Source organism: Chenopodium album, chromosome 7 (assembly GCF_948465745.1).
Source record: "Chenopodium album chromosome 7, dcCheAlbu1.1, whole genome shotgun sequence".
Lineage (NCBI taxonomy): Eukaryota > Viridiplantae > Streptophyta > Magnoliopsida > Caryophyllales > Amaranthaceae > Chenopodium > Chenopodium album.
The window spans coordinates 471486-485026 of NC_137840.1; the positions used below are offsets into that span (position 1 = coordinate 471486).

The 13541-nt window shown below is 36.7% G+C and overlaps 2 protein-coding genes across 2 annotated transcripts; both read left to right on the forward strand.

The window, feature by feature from the left end:
• Nucleotides 1-7245: 7245 nt before the first annotated feature.
• On the forward strand, nucleotides 7246-9306 carry LOC145639822 (uncharacterized). Its single transcript, XM_081691151.1, has 5 exons — nucleotides 7246-7524; nucleotides 7698-7861; nucleotides 8104-8608; nucleotides 8707-8774; nucleotides 8899-9306. Exons 1-5 carry the CDS (start codon nucleotides 7246-7248, stop codon nucleotides 9068-9070), a joined length of 1188 nt encoding a protein of 395 aa, XP_081547277.1. The 3' UTR covers nucleotides 9071-9306.
• A 2598-nt stretch (nucleotides 9307-11904) lies between these two features.
• Nucleotides 11905-13422, forward strand: LOC145640741 (uncharacterized). Its single transcript, XM_081691974.1, has 2 exons — nucleotides 11905-12487; nucleotides 12694-13422. Exons 1-2 carry the CDS (start codon nucleotides 11980-11982, stop codon nucleotides 13191-13193), a joined length of 1008 nt encoding a protein of 335 aa, XP_081548100.1. The 5' UTR covers nucleotides 11905-11979; the 3' UTR covers nucleotides 13194-13422.
• The last annotated feature ends 119 nt before the right edge of the window (nucleotides 13423-13541 follow it).

The following is a 13541-nucleotide window of genomic DNA, read 5'->3' on the forward strand; positions in this document are numbered from 1 at the left end:
TAAGATATAATAATGGAGTAATAGAGTGAATAAACAAACTTTATTTTCCAAACTTGAAATTTTTCCATTAAGGTATCAAAATTATTCTTTACAAACCTCCAACTAGAACATTTGAACATTTTTTTTCTTTTGAAGTTCGCTTATTTTTTCACATTTTTTTTCTTTGAACTTCTCTTTTTTTTTCATAATATCATGCTTTATTTTTTTCAAGAAAATATAACTCTCAAACTCATCAAAAATAAACATGAACAATCAACAAAACTACTTCTCAAAATCCCACTCAAATTGTGCAAATAAATAGCACACTACAAACTCCCTCACCTCACTCACTAATAGCTCCCCCAAGCCAAGCTTGGGACTAGTAACCAATGGGGCAAAATAGGCTTGTAATGTGGCTAATAAACAATAAAAAGTCAAGGCGACAACATGGGTAGCAAGAAGGGAACAAATGTATCTACGATATCTGGAGGCTACCTAAAAGAACAAATGCCTTCGTCCTCCACAATGTGCATAATAATGAATCATATAAATATTACTAATAGTAGCAAACCAATACTCAAATTCATTGACATACCAGGAACTATGGAACTATCACACAATCCTTGCCAAATCAACTAGTCAAGCACTATATTCACAAGTAGTTGGACAAAATTGACGCATGTAAAGGTTTCAAGACAATCAAACATCAAATCATGATCAACTAATCCACAATGCCTATCATCAATTACTAAGGATCAAAACAACTTTTCTCAAGTAAGGGGCATAGGGAAGCATGATTTACAATTCATTGGAACAAAACTAACCTAAGAAAGTAATAAAATCTATACTAAGAAAAATAAAAATAAAAATAAAAAGAGAAAAGAGAGAGTGAAAGATGTACCATACGAACACGAGAACCTCCCCCCAAGCTAAATCAGACAATGTCCTCATTGTCTTAAAGGGAAGCTAGTAGTCAAGGTGACTACTCTTCATCATCACCACATCAATGTCACCAAAGCCTCGAGGATTGCAATGCATCTCTTTGGAACAAAATTGGGCAAGAAAGAAACAAAGTGTTAGTGGGAAAAAGTTCAAATTTGAGTCAGGTGCACTATTCTGATCATAACTTTTGATGTATAAATGATAATACAGTGATTCTAATTGCATTGGAAACTAGACTTGAAGAGCTTTCCAACGACAGGTCACACGCAAAAATCGGATAAGAAACGCAAAAGTTATGGCCTGTCGAAGTTGACGTAGTTTGCTGACGCGTACGCGCGCCCGATCGGGCGAGCTCTGCCCGATCGGGCCCGTGCTACTGATTTGACGGGGCAGCTTGCTGCTGCTAATTGCCCTGGGATTCCTTTAGCCCTTCGATCTTTTCTCAACTTTTCTAGTATCTGTGCACAAAATCACACTCCCACAAATATAAGATATACTCTCCTCTACCTCTCTAAAACAAAACAAAAAGAAAACACACAAACAAATAAATAAATAAATAAAACTAAATAAAAATCAACAAAATACGGGTTGCCTCCCGCAAAGCGCTAGTTTATCAAGGTCCCGCTCGACCATACTCCTTCTCTCAATCGGAAGAATTCAATGCCTTGAGTAACTTATCAAACGCTCCTGCAAACATTTCATTAAGCACTATATAGGGCTTAATAGCAAGCACATTTATCCCTACAAAGAAAAAGTTAGGAGTACGTAAAGAGAACGCAAGGTAGAAAGAAAAATCAAAAGAGGGAGATGAAAATATACCACAACCTTCTACTTCCTCCGCTAAAAATTTAGAATTAATAGAACGAACATGGAGGTAGTCATTGTCTTTATCATCCAATAATGACTTTAAAATTTTACCCTCACAAATAACCTCATCATCAACAAAGGAATTATCAACCACTGTTTCTACAACTAATGATTTTTCAATCACCGATTCGTCAACCAATGATTTTTCAACCACAAATTCTATAACTGATGGTTCTTCATCCTCAATAACATTCATATTATTATAGTGTCCATAGACTTTTTCATCAAGAGCCTTCCAATAACTTTCATTAGCAACTAATCGTTTCCGAATATGATCATATGTATATGGAAAGACTCTAAAATCATCCGGAGCACGCACAAAAAACTCACTATAAGGGCATTCAGGATTTTCATGACAAAGACGTTGACAACTACAGTAGTTAGGTGCTGCATAAAAATTATATAATTCTTGTAGTGACATAAGCATGGATATTTTCAACTCATAAAAAAAAAATTAAAAATTAAAAAATAATAATAATAATAAATTAAAAATAATCTAGACTCTAATAATAACTAGAAATAAAAATAAAACCGTTTCCCCGGCAACGGCGCCAAATTTTGACAGGGTAAAGTCGTATCCCCTAATCAAAAATAATTACCTAATTCACTAACTAAAGTAGATAGAGAAGTAGGGTCGATCTCCACAGGGAAACAAGTCTTTTTACTCCTAATTAAATATTATAATCTAAATTATTTAAGTAACCAATATTAAAAGTTGAATAAGAAACTAAACTAAAAAGAGTAGGAAAAGGGAGAAAATAATATATAAAAGGATCTAGGGCATAGGTTCACCAATAAATAATATTCCGGGGTAAAATAGGGTAATCAATTATTGACATTGCATAAATAACATGATTAACAGGCTCTCGCAATTTATTAACCAACATAGACCTAACAGGCTCTCGCAATTTACTAGATCTAAGTTCTTATTGAAAATAGCCTTTAATATCAAATTAACATCTGCTCGATTCATCAATTTAATATTGCTATACTTTTACAAGCCGCAATTGTAAAACATTAAAACAATCCAATAAGAAATCATCATGCAATACCAACAATCAATAATAGTCAATCATCAATGCATCAATTAACCAGATTGTAAAGGGCTCTCGCTACTTATTACAATCACACAATTAATTTATCGGTATTAAATCTCATCTCTCGAATCTTGACTTAACCATTTATAAATTAACTTGCCTATTGAAACTAGACCTAAACATTAATTCTCATCTCTCGATTCTTGAATCAATATTGTCAAACTCATGCATAAAAGATAGGCCTAATCTAGTCACAGAGCATTAAATCAATCAATAGGAAATTAATCTAGCATTGATAATTAACAACAATAAATTTACCCCTTCATATTATTTATTAGATCCCCATAAACCCTAGAAATTAAACTACTCACACATAATTAGATATAAACTAAACAAAGCAATAAAATAAATCATGATCAAAGGAATAAAATAAATAACTAAGATTAAGGGAAAAGAAATCGTCACCAAAATAAATCTGGAATTAATCAAAGGAATAAGAACAAAGGTTTAGGGAGAGAGTTTAGAGAGAGAAAACTAAGTAGAGAGAGAAAGTCTAAAAGAGAGGAGATAAGGGAAGAGGAGAAGAAGAGAGAAGAAGATCTCCCCAAAAGAAGAGACGATCTAAAAACGTATTACGGAGGAGTATTTATACTCCGTACAAAAATCCTAAACTAAAACAAATTAATACGACTCTAATTGTTTCCTAAATAAACACGCGCCCGATCGGGCGAGGCACCGCCCGATCGGGCGCGCCTTTTTTCACCTCTAATAACAATCTCGCGCCCGGCCGGGCGCGTCACCGGGCGCTCCTCCCGCCCGGCCGGGCGCGCCTCCGGGCGCCAGCCTTTTTGGCCGGGCGGATCATTTGGGCCAATATTTGGACTTCGATTGGGCTCCAATTCTTCGGGCCAATCTGGGTTTCCTCTTTGGGTCTTGAATACTCGGTCCAAACGCCCCGGTATCACCTCTACCGAGCCCTTAGTCACCGGTTCGATGGCTCCAACCGGCCCTGGGCTATAAAATCTGGTCGTGCTTCTCCAGTGCTCGTGATTGCTCCAAAATATCTCGGGAAAATACTCCAAAAGCATAAATCCCTGCAAAAGTCAACCAAATCTACGAAAACACTAGAAAACACCAATTGGTAATAAAAGTGGCTCTAAAGAGCCAAAAACACTACTAATTATGACCAAGGGACGGGGGTAAAATACAATATAAAATAGACACATCAGATGCCCTGGAGCCTAAGAAATAGGCGTAAGTGGCTTTCAAGCCCAGTTCCTCTTTTTGTGCTACTCCTAGGGCGGGGCTGGATTCGAACCCAATTTTTTTGTCAATAAATCCATACAAGTTGTCTAAAAGTAATTGACATCGCTTCCAGCTTCTTTTCCAGGGGGTCTCTAATCTCGTCCGGGACATCTGCATTATCTATCGTCGACTTTGCGATCCTCTTTGCTGCAGAGTAGGTTAGTCCATAAATATCGGAACCACCAGTGATAACATTAACTACTACCTTAGGTACGGGGGGCTTGGGAGGTCCAGCTGTCGTCGTCGTTTCTGGCTCACGGCGACCTGCGTCATTGCTTTTATTTTTCCCCAATAGATGCTTGAGGTTTCCTCTCTTCAGCTGGAAGGCGACCTCTCTTCGCAGGGCATAGCAGTCTTCCGTCTTATGGCCATGATTGCTATGGAACTCGCACCATTTGCTCATATCCTTCTCCGATTCTGGCTTGTTGCTTTTTGACGGCCAGCGCACTTTGCTTCCCAAGGGCTCCAATTCTTTTACTACCGCTACGATATTCACGTCGAAGCCATACTCCGATATCTCGGGGTATTGGGGGGCGTCAAGGATATCTTTGACCTGCACAGCATTAACAGAGCGTGATCTACCTGTTGCCTCGTAAGGCTGATGCCGCCACGATCCTCTTGTGTTGCTTGGGGCCTTTCGATCGGACGAACTTCTGGAACTTGGGTAGGAACTGATTGGCGATATCTTCGTCGAAGCGCATTTGAGCCACGGCTCTGGTCCGGACTTCTTCAAATGTTGAGCATGGATATTTGACCATATCTTTGTACAGGTCCGAGTCCGTATGCAATCCGCAGAGGAAGGCTTCAATGGCAGTCCTATTATCGACATTCTTGATTAAGACTTTCTCTTTGTTGAACCGAGACCAATAAGCTCTGATGGTCTCCTTGGGACCCTAGACGATCCGATACAGATCGCTCGTCTGCTTGTCGAACTGCCTGCTACTTTCAAAATGGGAATAGAATTTGCTAACTAACATAGCAAAACTAGTTATAATACCTGGTTCGAGTTTGCCGAGCCACTTGAGGGCGGGGCCTGTCAGCGTCGCACCAAACGACTTGCACATGCATGCTTCCCAGCACTCGAACGGGATCGAAGCTTGCCACATTCGCTGCTTGTAGTACTCGACATGCTGCTCTGGACAGGTTGTTCCGTCTTATAGCGACGTAAACGTCGGGAGCGACAATCTTCTGGGAATTCGGGCCAGGGCCAACTCGTCGCAGAAAGGGGTCGCTGCGAATCCATCTGGAGCTTCTCGCTGGACGGGGATCGGCATGCCGGGCATCTTTTTCATCATTGACAGGACCTTAGAGTTCTGCTTTTCTAGGGCGACCAATCTCTGGAGTAGGATTTCCGTTTGATCCGGTTGCGGGCTACCTTGGTCGTCGCCTAGAGTCCGAATGGTCCCTTGTCCAGCATTCCTGATTGGGGGGTCCAAGTTCATTTCTCCGTCACTGGATTCAGTATCAGTGTCATGGGGGGACTCAATGACATCCAGCGATGGCATTCTGGGGATCAGGCCTAGCTGCCTTGGCCGGCGACGACGATTGCTCTGGGCGGACTCCAACTGCTGACGGAGAGCAGCTGCATCAGAATCTGACGCTTCTTTTTCCTTGCTGAGACGCTCATTAGATTCCCTAGCTGCTTCAAGGTCGGCTTGAATTTTCTCGTAAGCAGCTTTTAGCTGTTCTGGGGTCATTTCGTCGGCTGACATATTGAAGGTTTTGGCGAGGAATTTTTAGATTTTACCTAGTTGTAGCCCCACGGTGGGCGCCAAATTGTTTATGCTAATTTTTTCTAAGTGGGATTGAGTATCAAAATCTAGGCTACGGATCAACTAAGCAAAATTAAATGTAAGGCAAAAACGAAAAGAGAATAAATGACACGGGGAATTGGTGACGCGGAAAACCCAATGAAGGTAAAAACCGCGGGTAGAATGAGGATCTACCAAACTTTCATTATGCAAAAAATAATATAGGTTTACAAGGTTTAGTGTATGATGTGTATCGTTGGATGATAGTGTCTATACTCGTTGCTGCCTTGCCCTTTATATAGATGGTTTGCTAGGTCAAATCCTAGCCGTTGCAAGGAGGTAATATCGTGCCCATGATTTTCGGATGTTAGTTGCTGAAATTACTCTTCTTCTGTTTTGAATTCCAACGGACTGGATTGGTTGAAGTTGGACTAAATCTGTGCTTATCCTTTTCCTAAGAAATAGGAGGCTGTTATTTGACTTGGTCTTTCATCGATGTTTCATGCATCGTCGAACTTGCAGCTTCGTCGAGGGAAGTCTTCGTCACTGACCTTCATTGACCGTCGTTGACCAAGTCTTGCATATTTTTACCCATAACAATTTGCCCCTAATTGCTAAAATGTGGACAACTATACATTTTTGGCCAATTTCAATAAATTGCATGCTACTGTACACTCAAAATTTATTTTCCTTAATTCAAAAAAAAAAAAAAATGCAGAAGATAAAAATTTATTTTCCTTAATTTCCATTGTAAAATGTAATTAACGGCCAATTTCAATAAATTGCATGCTACTGTACACTCAACTTTATTTATTTATTTTTTTAAAAAAAAAAAGGCAATGCATGTTATGCATCGGAAAGCTGAAGAGCCGCTAGCTATAAAATTACCGTTTGTTTAATATTTCAATGTCATTTTTTTTACTTACAACAATTAATTATGCCTTTTCCACAACTAATCAATAATTAAGAGTGAGTGGGAGAAATCCAGTAAATATTGAAATAACGGACAATATATACTTTGAAGAAATTTGGTCCTAATTAGTACTGTAATTACCAGGCTAAACCAGCTTATTATTTGCAAATTACATGAGAATAGATAGTACGTCTAACTTATATTTTGTTTTTTTTTTTTTTGTTGTGTTGTCTTGTAGCAGCTTTGTTTTTTATTGTTTCGTTTAGGACAGATTATATAAGAATGCTGCTCCATTTTTCAAGACATACAGCCGCCAATTGCCTTGAATCAAAAGAAAGCTTTTATTTTTATTTGGGCACCAAAAAATAAAGACTCAATCTTTATTGTTGTTTCATTATTAAATCACAAATTCAATTTTCTTAACCTATTTCTATACATTTTATTCAAATACATGAATATGATGAAGAAAGTGATGGTAATAAATGTAGAGAAAGAGTTCAATTTGGAGAAGTCAGTTTGTAATCATGGTTTCTTCATGATGCTCCCTAACCAATGGGCTCCTTGTTCATATTCATTTCGACGCCCTTTACGACTCGCTGATGGCTGCTCTTCTGTCATGGTCTCTATCTCATCCTCAACATTAGATCATCAGCTTAACCATTATTCACATTTAATTATACGCGCTGAGAAACCCGCCTCCCTATCCGACTCTGATCGGGACCTCATTCGGGTATGTACATACATAATAATCTTTTTACTTAAAATAAATGCACCAACATTAAATATTGCTTTACGTACAAATGTATGTATGTATGTGTGTATGAATTTTCTGAATTATACACGTACACACACTTGGGTTAATGTAGTACTAATTGGAAATATATATTTTTAAAATGTTTATAGAAACAAGTTGTACGCATGCTGAGATTAACAAACAAGGATGAAATTGATGTAAGGAAATTCCAAGAGGCACATCCTCAAGCAGCAAGTAAAGGATTTGGCCGTCTTTTTCGCGCTCCTGATTTGTTTGAGGATATTATCAAGGCTATTCTTCTTTGCAACACATCGTAAGCAGTTCATTTTTTTCTTTTTATTTTGCTATTAATTAGTAGTAGTGCTTTCATAAAATGGTCTTATAGTAAGATAGGCTGGAAATAGATGAATGACTTACTTGTAGGTGTACATCAAGTGACTTTTATTAATCTCTGGACATATGAAACCGTCTCATACAAGAATTTGCGTTTTCATTATATATACAGTTCAAATTAGTTCGATCTCTAATACATGAGCTTATGTATTAATTATAAAGGTGGAACAGAACACTAGAAATGTGTCAATATCTTTGCGAGCTTCAAGCTGAACTTCACTCGGGTATGCATAAAGATGTTCGTCTAGCTCAAGATTGTAATAAGTCTGCTGCTACAACTGTTAGACCAAGAAAAATCAACGAGTACTTTCGTAGTTGCAAAAGATCAACTTCAAAAATTAATCTCAGAGCACTTGGAAACTTTCCAAGCTCAAAAGAGTTGGCTGGTCTAAGCGAGGAATTTCTTAAACAGCGTTGCAATCTTGGGTTAAGAGCAAAATTCATCATTGAAGTGGCTAATTTGGTGGAGAATGGTGAATTAAACCTTGGAGATCTAGAGCTCGAGCTTGAGGAAAGTTTTGATGAAGCTTCCTATGATAATAACATTCGCGATAAGTTGATGGCATTGAAAGGAGTCGGTCCATTTGCCACCAACAACATTTTAATGTGTATGGGAGACTATCGAAACATCCCTATAGATACTGAAACAATCAAGCATTTGTGTGAGGTCAGATTCATTCTTTCTTCTTTACACTTGAAGATAACTTACTTGCTGCTCGAGTACTCTGTCATTCTAATTTTCTCCCTTTAACACCATTTATGTAGGTACATGATAGGAAGGATGCCAGACAAGTTTATGATAAATTTGCGCCTTACCAGTGCTTAGCTTACTGGTATGTATGTATGCATATGACATATGTATGTGTTTCGATTTAATATTGTTGTATAATGTACTAGGCTATCCTAGGAGTTCATGCAGCATGACTTGATTCTGTTTTACCACCTCTGATGTTGTAGGTATGAATTAGTGGAATCTTATGAGAGGAAACTTGGGCAGAAACTAAGCAAATTATGTCCTTCAAACTATCACAAGGTAGCTACTAGCTACTTGTCCTCCAACACTAACAAGGAAAAAGAAAGCACATCTACTGTCACAGCAACAAAAAGAAAGAGGACTAGCTCGCGATGACCATGTATCGCGCTGCAGCCTGCAAGCTTACTTGTGGCTTCATTGCTAACATTCAGACTAGCTTTTACTATGCAGTAGACACCTGAAAAAATGCAATTAACACGCCTGATTAGTACTGCCATTATTATTAATTAGAGCTAGCTAGCATGCCTTTCTAATTTGTTTGACAGATAGTGTGTCTAAATTCTCTGTTTTTTAGTTGGAATTTTTGATTTGTTGAATTAGTTTGTGGTTCACTTCCACTAGGATGGATCTGTCTGCCGTTTGTTTTTATTTAACTCCATATTTTATTATTATTGTTTCATAGTCCTCGCTCTAATAAACAAATAAATAATAAATTCACCCACTTAATTTAAGTATCCATTTATGTCGATAATAATCTACCTGTTATTGATTGGGTTTGGCTTAAAATATGAATAATAATCTTATTGAATAATCTAGATTAAAGAAATAAATACATATTATGAGTATATAGTACTCCACGCACATTAATTGTAGCTAGTATGATTTTTACCTCATGTTACAATTTCAACTCTTAAGCTACAATTTAGGTTAAATAGTGATAGACTGATAGGTTTCAATTTAAAGATTCTTTTCGTTGTCATTTTATAAACAATGTCAATAAGATTACACATGATACTATTGTTTTTGTTGTATGTCCTATTATAATCACAAAATTATATATGATCAGTATGGTTTAGCACTAGCTCTATCTTTTTATTTATTTTTATTTTGATCACATAAATGGTAAGTGATTTAAAAAAAACGAAGGTGATAATATAGTTATGTTTTCCTTTTTTTTCTTTTTTTTTTTCATTTTTTTAAGGGGTAGTTATGTTATATATCCTTAGTTAAAGAGTCGTCTATAACCACTATCTCTGTAATAGTAATATGTCTATTCTCTAACCAATATCTGAAAAGTAAATATGCTTAACTAACTACTCGTGTCAAAAAAAAAAAAAAATGTCTCAATGACAATTCCATTATCTATGAAATTGTAACTAATTATCGTAAAGAATTATGTTTGGTTAATAAAATCATTTTTTTATTATTATTTTTTTTTTCAAAAAGAGATGTCTGCTACACTTTAGAATTAAGAAGGAATAAGAATCACTTGTTAAACAAGGCTATATTAATAATTAAGGGGGAATCGGGTTAAAGTCAAATTGATTGAAAATTAATTGGGAACCCACCAGCACTACAAATTAGAATTAGGGAGTAAAATGGTTGAACCAATGAGTATTACTCCCTCCATTCACGTATGTTTGTACAATTAAGTTCTGTTCTCATAGACTGAACTGAGCTGAACTGAACTGAAATGAGCTGAGCTGAGCTGAACTGAAATGAATATTTTATAAGAGAAGGAAATTAGGAGTTGAATTGAACTGAAAATAAACGTATAAGAACAAACTCTTACTCTGTATCTTTTAAGTAAAGTAAAGACAAACTTTGACCATGAATATTTATTAATGACACTACATGTGATCGATGTGGTGATTTTTAAGCCTTCTTTGTAACCGACTATATAATTTGTAATCTCCTCGAAATCAATTAAATTTCTTCTCACAAGCCTGTAGAGGTAGCTAATGTATCATTATTCATATTGATATCTGATCAACGAGAAAGGCACGAAAAATATTCTCATACGATTGAACCACGTAAATATGTGCTATTATTTTCGTGAACAATTAAACATGTATGACCTTCCTTGTATGTATCATGTGTAGTTTCAAATTATTAATGCTACTCCGTACTCAAAATATGCATCAAAAACTACTATGAAAAAGTGAAACATACATAAAACTAAAAATAGGACAAACAATTTAAAAAAAAAAAAAAAAAAAAAAAAAAAAAAAAAAAAAAAAAAAAAAAAAACCGGATGGTGTACAATAATGATAAGTTGGGGTTAATTCCAGCTTCCAACAACATAATACTCAAATGATGTTAACAGATTAAAAGAGAAAGTAAGTGCAACGAAGCAACAAAGGGCACCACATTTTCTTCCGTTTTTTTCAAAATTCACTTTGAATCGAATAAGAATAATCAGCTTTTAGTGAGCAAGCCAAATTAATCAAACCTGATTTCTACTAAAGATTTAACTTTTTATATGTCTTGACTTTCTGTAAGATTTGTCTCATTTTTATCTATTTTCAATAATTGTAATTTTGCACTTTCAAGTTCTTCAAGATTCCGACGTTTATATTTGTTTTGCTGTTTTTTTTAAGGAAAAAAAACTTGTATAACCATAAGAGCAGGATCAATCCTTTTTTTTTTCAACTAACTAACCCTAACTGGAGTATCGTCACATAAGTATTCATAACTTGTGAACATAAAAGGTAACACTAGAGTTATAAAATACAACAAAACATTATAATATTGTCCATCTAACGTACCATCAAAATATGAGATTGAACTATTTTGTCTAACTCTATTACTCTATCATATAAAAAAGTGCACCGGTACATGATTGCATCAATTACCAAAATATGGTCATTTACTAAATATTTCATCGGAACGAGGGTCGATTCATTATTGTTAATAGCTCTTTCAAGTTGTCCACGTAGAATACAGATAGACACACATATATAGAATAGGGCTCAAGTCTTATATGCTTGTCAAATCCGCTGGAAAGACTATATGCTTAGGATCATGTTATGTACAAAAGGGCCTACATCTAATTTGTTCAGGATAGGCCAAAAGTACGCCAATTTGAAAAATAGGAAAAAAAGGCACATAATCTATAGTAACAACTTTTTCATACAACTATTGAAGTTCTACTAATATAAATAAACCTCAAGCGGTATTGCTCAATTCCATCAGCATCTATATACATATCCCTTAATCATATATACTAGGAAAGTAATAGCCACAATTTTAGTCAGTTGTTTTTAATACTGTACTCAAGAATAATGTATAGAAGATCATCATTTAGAAACTCTTCAACAACTGGCAGCCTTGTTGTTAAGAGATCGACTGCTGCTCCAAAGCCAACAGAAGTAGCAGCCGCACCACCACCACTATCATTACCAATATTGCCTCACTCTCAATCAACTAAAATCGTACCAAGAAGTCATAGTAGTAGAGGTACTCATGAATATGATCATCAGTATGACCTGCAGATATCGTTACAAAAACAGGCTGCTAAGCCTATAATTGAATTTCCAGTGTCCCCTGATGCAGATGCTCTACTGCTGGGTGAAGGTATTACAACTTCAAACCACCCACAACATAGGATGGTCCAGGTGAACCTTCCGAACCCCTTTACTTGTATGGGTTGTAAGGAGTATGGTGCTGGCTCTCGTTTTACCTGCCAACAATGCAACTTCGAGCTTCATGACTTCTGTGCTTTAGCCCCTCCTGTCCTCAAGGCCCATCCTCTGCACTCTCAGCATCAGCTTGTGTTCACCCCGAAACCTGGTATAATAATAAATCTTTACTAACTGTTACCTAATTAAACCCACCATAGTACTTTGTTTGATGAGAATTCGGAACTCTTTATTCCTATCAAATGTTGTGAATACAACTAATAAGATGGAAAAGCAACCAACTGATCAAATTTGACACTTTTTCGGATTGTATAAAACTGATTAACAAGGATATTTGATATTGTCATGGATTAACAGGTAAAGGAGGACTCTTGAGATCAAAGTGTGATGTGTGTGGAAAGTCTCCAAAGGGATACTTGTTCCACTGCAGTGCCTGCAGCTTTCAATTACATCCTTGCTGTGCCATGCTGTCAGCTAAGATGAATTTTCCAACCCACCCTCATTCCCTTGTCATCTTACCAGTCACTGCTTTATCTACTGGTCCAGGCGAAATGATGTGCAGCGAGTGCAAGAAGAGAAGACCAGGGAAAGTTTATCAATGCACTGTGTGCGACTATTATCTGCATGCTGTGTGTGCAAAGAGCACGGTTAATGGCCTCCATGCCAACGGCATCAAAGGCCTTGAGTTTGAGAAACCCAACATGTTTGGTGTGGCTGCTAAAATTGCATCCCACGTTGTTGTTGGACTCATGGGTGGACTTGTGGAGGGCGTAGGAGAAGGTTTAGGCGAAGCTCTCACTCAGAATGTCCTCAAAGGAAGATGCAACAGTACCGGGAGACCCAGGACTTCCGGGTAGCTACTGGCTAGCTACCTGTATTAAGTACTGTACTATGTAGATGCAAGTGTGTATGTTTGTGCAGATATGTACACAAGATTATTTCCAGCAGTAGCTTATAGGTTGTGTCAAATATACTGCTGGTGTATCAGTCTTTCAATTTTTGCTTGGGGTGGATTCAATATGTTATTCTGTATATTTCTTAATTGCAACTATTAAGTCAATGAAAAGAGCTAGTCACTGTTGCTGACCTACATATATGATGATAATATACAGTATTGTGAATAGTGCAGTATTTCCGTTAAGTATACACTGCCCAAATGCATATATTCTGGGTATTTTGTTCAGCAAAATAGGAAATGCTATTGA